Here is a 7,090-nt window from a genome sequence, read left to right on the forward strand (position 1 = left end):
TAAAACAGCAGCACTCAATTTTCTTCTCTATCGGCTGCTCTCTGTTTTCTGCTATATGCTGCCGCTGAGTTTCTGCTCTCTTTTTTCTGCTATCTGCTGCCGCTGAGTTTCTGCTCTCTTTACTGACCAAAAGGCATGAATTGCCTTATATAAGGCTGGTGCCTTTTAATTAAACCCTAGCTGCCATGTGGCTTTCAAATGGGTAACAAAAGGCCAAACCTATTTGGGTTTGAGACAAAAAACTAAAGGCCCAAGAAGTATTGAGCCACAAAATCCAACAGAACAATCTTGAAGAAGTGCATGGTTGTCAAGCAATTATCAAAAGAACAAAGGGAGGGAGGGAGGATGGGAAGAGAAATAACAAGGAAAGCTAAAGAGTGAATGAAGTGTGAATTTTCAAAGAAATGAAGAGGTGTTTAAATAGTTAGAGTTGAGGTTAAGGGTAGGGTTTGGAGAAATTAATTAAGGTGAAGCTAACTAGCAAAGATGATAATAATTAAGGTCAAGTAAGTGTGAACAGATCCTGAACTAGGGAATGCCTCTTTCTTGTTATGCAAGGCTTTGCATTCTCATATGCATGCTATAAAGGGTGGTAACCGTGTAGTGGTTGATTCATCAACAACCCAATCAACCCAATTATAGCGGTTCCTCATATATCAGATTCAGACCCCAAGCAAGCTAATAGTCTCAATTTTTAGATTATAATTCTATTTCAGAAAGCCATTCAGGACCACGCTAGCTAAATATGGTTCCAATCGAATATAAACAGAAACGATTTGGACATTGTTTATGTATCTTATCTTGTAAATTGAAGTTTCAACCACTACCTTCTAGCAGTGGTAATTCTTATCTTTGAAATTTTGGAGCTCTCCTCTCCTCTTCATGGTTTCTATTCAACTTACTTATCCCGGTTGCAGATAATTAATTAACTTGTGGATTAAGTAAATAGCTATTTCAATTTGCTGCTACTCACCCTGGAGCTAGCCTTCGGACCGGGGAAATCATATTGTCCTATAGACACCCGCTTCGTCGCTGCAAGGCGACACCGCAGGGTGGATATCTGCGGGTACTCATCATTTCATTTCATGGTTGTATTGCTTCACATTTGCAGATTGTTAACACAACATGCCTTCTGTTTAGTTAATTTATTAATCAAACATGATCAAATATACAACATACAAATTGTTAGAATTGAGGTCAAGTGTAGAGTGTAGAGAAAGATTAAGTTGAAGCTAGCTAGCAAAGGTGATAATAATTAAGGTCAAGTGAGTGTGAACACATTCGGAATTAGGGAATGCATCTTTCTTGTTGCCCACGGCAATGCGTTCTCATGCTATAAAGGGTAGTAACTGTGTAGTGGACGATTCATCATCAACCCAATTATATAAAGTGGTTCATCATATATCAGATTCAAACCCTAAGCTAGCTAGTAGTCCAAATTTTAGATTATAATTCTGTTTCAAAAATCCATTCAGGACAACGCTAGCTAAACATGGTTCCGAACGAAAAAATACAGAAACGATTTAGGCATTGCTTGCGTATCTCATCTTGTAAAAACGTACAACTTACAATACACTTAATTTCGAACATTGTTTGAGTATCTCATCTTCTTCGTTGAAAGGCAACACCGCAGGGTGGATATCTGCGGGTAGCCATCATTTCGTTTCTTGGTTGTATTGCTTCATATACTCGTAAATTTTTATCGACTCCAAGTTTCTTAAAGACATCCATAATTTGAACAACAAAAGGATTTCATTACTTTCGATATCTACGTACACATGTACTTGTTGTTGCCTTCCGTGACCGAAACCATACTCTTCACATATACAACGGGCGAATGATTTGCTTTGCACAGTGGCAAATAATACGGTTGCGGAGGAAAAATGGGATTGATCCTTACAGCACTTTGAATGGGAAGATTTTTAAGCTTCTTAGTACGGAAGTTATAGCAGACTATGCCTCCATTTTCCTCTACTGTAAGAACCTCTTCGCTTTTCCACATTGGCAAGCCTCCATTTCCCTCTACTGTAAGAACCTCGTCGCTTTTCCACATTGCCAATGTGGAGTACAGGGGCAAGCCGGACATTGAGAATGATGGGATCTTGGCAGCAAAGTGTTTTGTCCAAACACCACCCGCATTTTTCGGACCACCACCAGAATCATCATCCATTAGCCACATTTCAAAGGGTGGTGTATCACCATCTTCAAAGGTATTACGATTCAAGCGAAAGAGAGCGATGGATTCATTCCACACCTTAAGACGCATTTCAATACCAATTCCTTCGAAATTGTTGAACTCTACCATCTCATGTGGTAACAGTATGTCATGAAACACCTCACGACTCATGTCAAACAAAACGATCACTCGCCTAATTTTTTCTTGCTCGGGATAGGTGACATCATAGCTATCGGCAAATTCCTTTTGTTGCTCACTTCCTATCCAATAACACATCCCCTTGAAGTACACCTGAAAAGTTTCAGGCCAAAGGAAAGTAGTTTCCGTTTCTAAAGAATAAGGCTCGATCTCCCTCCAAGAATTAGTTCCTAGGGTATACACTACTACCTTGGGAGGATGAATAATCAAATGTTCTGTGCCGCCATGCAATTCTGAACCAGAAAATCCAATTTTGACAACTTTGTAATCTTTAGATTTAGGATCATAGCCTAATCCCAAAACATCGTCGAACCGATCTGTTAGTGGCATGTAAGGCATAGACAACCACCAAGGATGAGGATCCCTAAAGGATGCTTCGTCGAACCAATCTGGACTGTATGTCTCCGAGGGAAGGACCCTGAATTCCTGAATTGCCGGATTCCACAAAAGCACCTTAGTAGAATTAGGACGAGCTAGACAAATGATCCCATCACAATGACCTATAACATGAAATGATTGATCATCTCCAATCTCCAGACTCATAGAAAGAGGAATATTGACGTCCTCGATCCCAGAAAGAGTGCTACACTTGTGCACACCACCATCGTCATCATCAACAATGACATTGTCAAAAGTAAGTACTGAGAATACGGATTGAAATTTGTCCCCATTTGGGTCCTCCGTAGAAGGGACTAACATTCGCTTCAGAAGGACACGAGTGGACTGATCGTCCAGCAAGGAATGGGAGAGGTGCTTGTCGACGAACCTGGGGTCGTTGATGAGAGCATGCCACCATTTAGCGACGCACTTGAATCGCATCAGAGATTTCGGAGGCAGAGTTGACAGAATATTCACCAACAAATCTTGTCCGATTTTGGATGTTTTGTTCGTCATTTGTGCAATGTCAATTATGGACCTCACCCTTGTTCTACGATACACACAAAGACCAACACAACAAGATCAGAAGATTCCACAAAAGCTCATCATCATCTGGCATTGCTATTTCTTGTTAAAAAAAAAAACTCATGGATACATTCAAAAATTTAGCCCTACTGAAAATGCCAATTGAAATTCAAAAGCGAAATAAGAATCGAAGCAAAAAAAGTATCCTTCTTTCATTTAAAAAAAAATATAAAAACTGAAATTGAATAATAAAAAGTTAGAAATGAGGTTACCTTGTTGTAGACTAGGCAGTAGGAAGAGGAAGAGACCGAAGCAGAAGCAGCGCTGTGAGTGAGAGGGAAAGGGGCAGACTCGGCGCAGAAAATGTATTTTCTGCGTTTTGTTCGTGCAGCTGCGTGCGATAATGCGATGGCAGAGAGGGGTTTTTATTTTGATTCTTGTGCGACCGATTTCCACACCCTCCCAAATTTAGGAACTTACGCTCCCAAATTCGGCCGCGGTTTGCAGTCTTCAATTCCGTGTCTTAATTGTGTATGTTCTCTTAACTTTTTAACAGATGTCTATAAACTTAACTTTTAATTTAACGGTGCTATCTTTTCAAAAGACTAATATAACACATAAAAAGAAGTAAAAGAAACACAAAAGGTGCCTAACTCTCCACCTACCCCATAACACTATTGAATTGGTGTTATCACTGTTTAATTTAACGGTGTTATCTTTTTAGGGGATATTGTTGTTTTTCTTTAATTTTTAGTTTTTTTCTTCAAATGTTAACACTGTTGAATTGGTATTAAGTTGAAGCATGTGTCACTAAGTTAGAAAGAAGACATGACGAAGACACTAGTTTATGGACATCAGACTCCTAGGCCTTAATTTGTAAATCAGATTAATAGTCTTCGTGGTGATAGAGTATTCGAAGGAAAGTCTATGTAGTAAAAAGATTGCCGAGCTCTTCCAGCGGCTCTACTCCAAGCCCAGCCGTGACGCCTGCTAGCTCGCCTTCGAGTGCCTCAGCAGCACCGCCCTTTGCATTGGCGCCACAGGTAGCCCGGACCTCGTCGTCGGCCTCCTCGCTGCTAATTCCGCAACGTCCGCGCCGTTCACATTGACGAGCACCTTAACCTTTCGTCGGTGAGGCTGCATTCTGCCAATGGCTTCGACGACAACGTGCTTGATTTGAACACTACCCCAAACTTTTTTTGTTTTGAACAAATGATATTATCTACACCAGTGATGATTACAACCACCGGAGTTTATCTTTTGTTGACCCTAAAAACTATTTGGGCCTAAACACCTTCCCATGTGTGCCTTTTAGCCACCAACATAATCCATCAGCTAGCTTGATTTGCCCTTCATAGTAGTTGTTTTTGTTGTTTAGTTAAGGATTTCTAGAAATCAGAAACTTTTGTTTTTATGTTTTTTTGTTCCCTCATTTCTGGCTTGTTAATACAAGCTATCGTTGCATATAAAAATAAAATAAAAAGGACGTAGCCTTATGCCAACCATATTTTTTTTAAATTATTATTATTTGTCACATCTCAGCCCGAGCCCTCACCACATCTCGGGCTCGACTCCACTGTAGCACAATATTATTCACTTTGGACCCCGATCACACCCTCAAGGTTTTATTTCTGGGAACTCACACGAGAACTTCCCAGTGGGTCACCCATCATGGGATTGCTTTTGCGCGAACTCGCTGAACTTTGGAGTTCCGATGAAACCCGAAGCCAATGAGCTCTCAAAATGCCTCGTGCTAAGTAAAGATGAGAATATACATATAAGGCTTACAGGATCCATTCCTTGGGCGATGTGGATGTTACAATCCACCCCCTTAGGGGCCCGACATCCTCGTCGGTACACTTCCGGCCAGGGATTGGTTCTGATACTAAATTGTCACATCCCGGCCTGGGCCCCCACCACCACATCCCGAGCTCGACTCCACGGTAGCACGATACTGTCCGCTTTGGGCCCCGACCACGCCCTCACGGTTTTGTTTTTGGGAACGAGAACTTCCCAATGGATTACCCATCCTAGGATTGCTCTCGCGTGAACTCGCTTAACTTCAAAGTTCCGATAGAACCCGAAGCCAGTAAGCTCCCAAAATGACTCGTGTTAGGTAGAGATAGGGGTGGATTTTTTTGCCAAATTGCCATGCCAACCGAATTGCCAACCGTGCCATACCGATTTTGTGCCAAATTTTTTGTGCCAACGATAATGGTACGGTATTGTACCGTACCGAAAGTTCGTGGTACGGTATTGGTAATGGATATCATTACCACGATATTACCGTACCGTACCAAAAATATAATATAATATATAATATAACACATATTTATAAATTATAATATATATTTATAATATTCTAGAAGTTCAATGTTTCCTCCAAAAGCTTCGACATCTTAAACTTGAAGAATTGATCAATGAATTTTACCTTTTGAAGTTTAGTTTCAATTTTCATTTAGTTTGAAACTTTAACTTCTATTTGGATTGTTAACTTCTATTTGTTTTGGTTTATAACTTTTATTTGAATTGTAAGCTTAGTTTTCATTATGAATCATGATGCATCATTTGAATTATTGTGTGTGTGAATTGTGAATGATGAATAATAGATGAATTTAGGCTACAATTTATGAGATATCAGCAACTAAGGTGAGGTTTAAGTTAAAGAGGTGAGTCTTGTTGTGGTGCCATAGTGGTGCTTTATGCTTCTGTTGAATAATCAACTGGTACTGCTAAGGTGAGGAAGTAGACCTATAGTACTGCTTTATGTTTCCATTTTTTGTTTCAGGCTTATAATTTTCAAGTAATTCATCAACATTTCATGCGGCTGTAAATCCATTTGAAGGTGGAAATCCGAAATCCATTTGGGCACTTGTTATGAGAATTTTCTTCCGTCTATGCATTTGGTTTATATATATTTGTCTTATTACAGAGGTACAAAATATGAAATGTTGAACAAAGCAAAAACAGATTGTCTTAAAATAAAGTGGCAATTACCATTGCCATACCATGCCAACCGAACATTTGGCAATACCGAACTTTGGTATACCGAAAGTTTGGTATGGTAATGGTAATAGATTTTACCAAACCGAAAGTTTGGTACGGTAATTGGTACGAGGGTTTTGGTACGGTAACCGTACCGAACCCACCCCTAGGTAGAGATGAGAATATACATATAAGGCTTAAAGGATCCATTCCCCTGGGCAATGTGGGATGTTACATTATTAAATGGATGATTTAAAACTTTTATAATAACTTAGATGAGGAGGGATGTTGGAACTTGACACGCAAGGTAGAAATCAACTTCCAATCCACTAGGATATTGGACTACATGCATTATGCCCAACCATATAAATATCAAGGATTGGTAGCCTTACTCGATAATTTCCTGTAAAACGGTCTTTGAATCTCAAAAATTGCTAAAATTTATTTATTTTAATACATTCGATATTATCCATACTAAAGGATCGAAGAATGGCCAAACCTCACAGTGGCTAGTAATATTGCTTTTGTTTGAATTCGCCTTTAGTCACATGTATAAGGAAATTTAAATTTTGTTCATTCACATGTATAAGGAAATTTAAATTTTGTTCATTCACTAATCACCCGAGAATCATATTCATAAAGGAATTATCCAAAATTTAAAACAAAACACCAATAAATAATCCAAATACATATAAAAAGAGTAATGCTAGGAAGGCTAAATTTGTAGACAAAATTTTCAAACCAAATTATGTGTCACCAATAAGGAATGATCACATTCATCCATGTTTAATTAATGATCTAATCAACAACTTCGATGTCATTTAATTC

At 39.1% G+C, this 7,090-nt stretch overlaps 1 protein-coding gene across 1 annotated transcript; it reads right to left on the bottom strand.

Moving 5' to 3' along the window:
• Positions 1-1,733: 1,733 nt before the first annotated feature.
• On the bottom strand, positions 1,734-3,749 carry LOC126587588 (F-box/kelch-repeat protein At3g17530-like). Its single transcript, XM_050252672.1, has 2 exons — positions 3,550-3,749; positions 1,734-3,302 (listed from the first exon to the last, which is right to left on the bottom strand). The coding sequence occupies exon 2, from the start codon at positions 3,266-3,268 to the stop codon at positions 1,769-1,771; it is 1,500 nt and encodes a 499-aa protein (XP_050108629.1). The 5' UTR covers positions 3,269-3,302; positions 3,550-3,749; the 3' UTR covers positions 1,734-1,768.
• Positions 3,750-7,090: the final 3,341 nt, after the last annotated feature.

This window comes from Malus sylvestris, chromosome 10 (assembly GCF_916048215.2).
Source record: "Malus sylvestris chromosome 10, drMalSylv7.2, whole genome shotgun sequence".
NCBI classification, from domain to species: domain Eukaryota; kingdom Viridiplantae; phylum Streptophyta; class Magnoliopsida; order Rosales; family Rosaceae; genus Malus; species Malus sylvestris.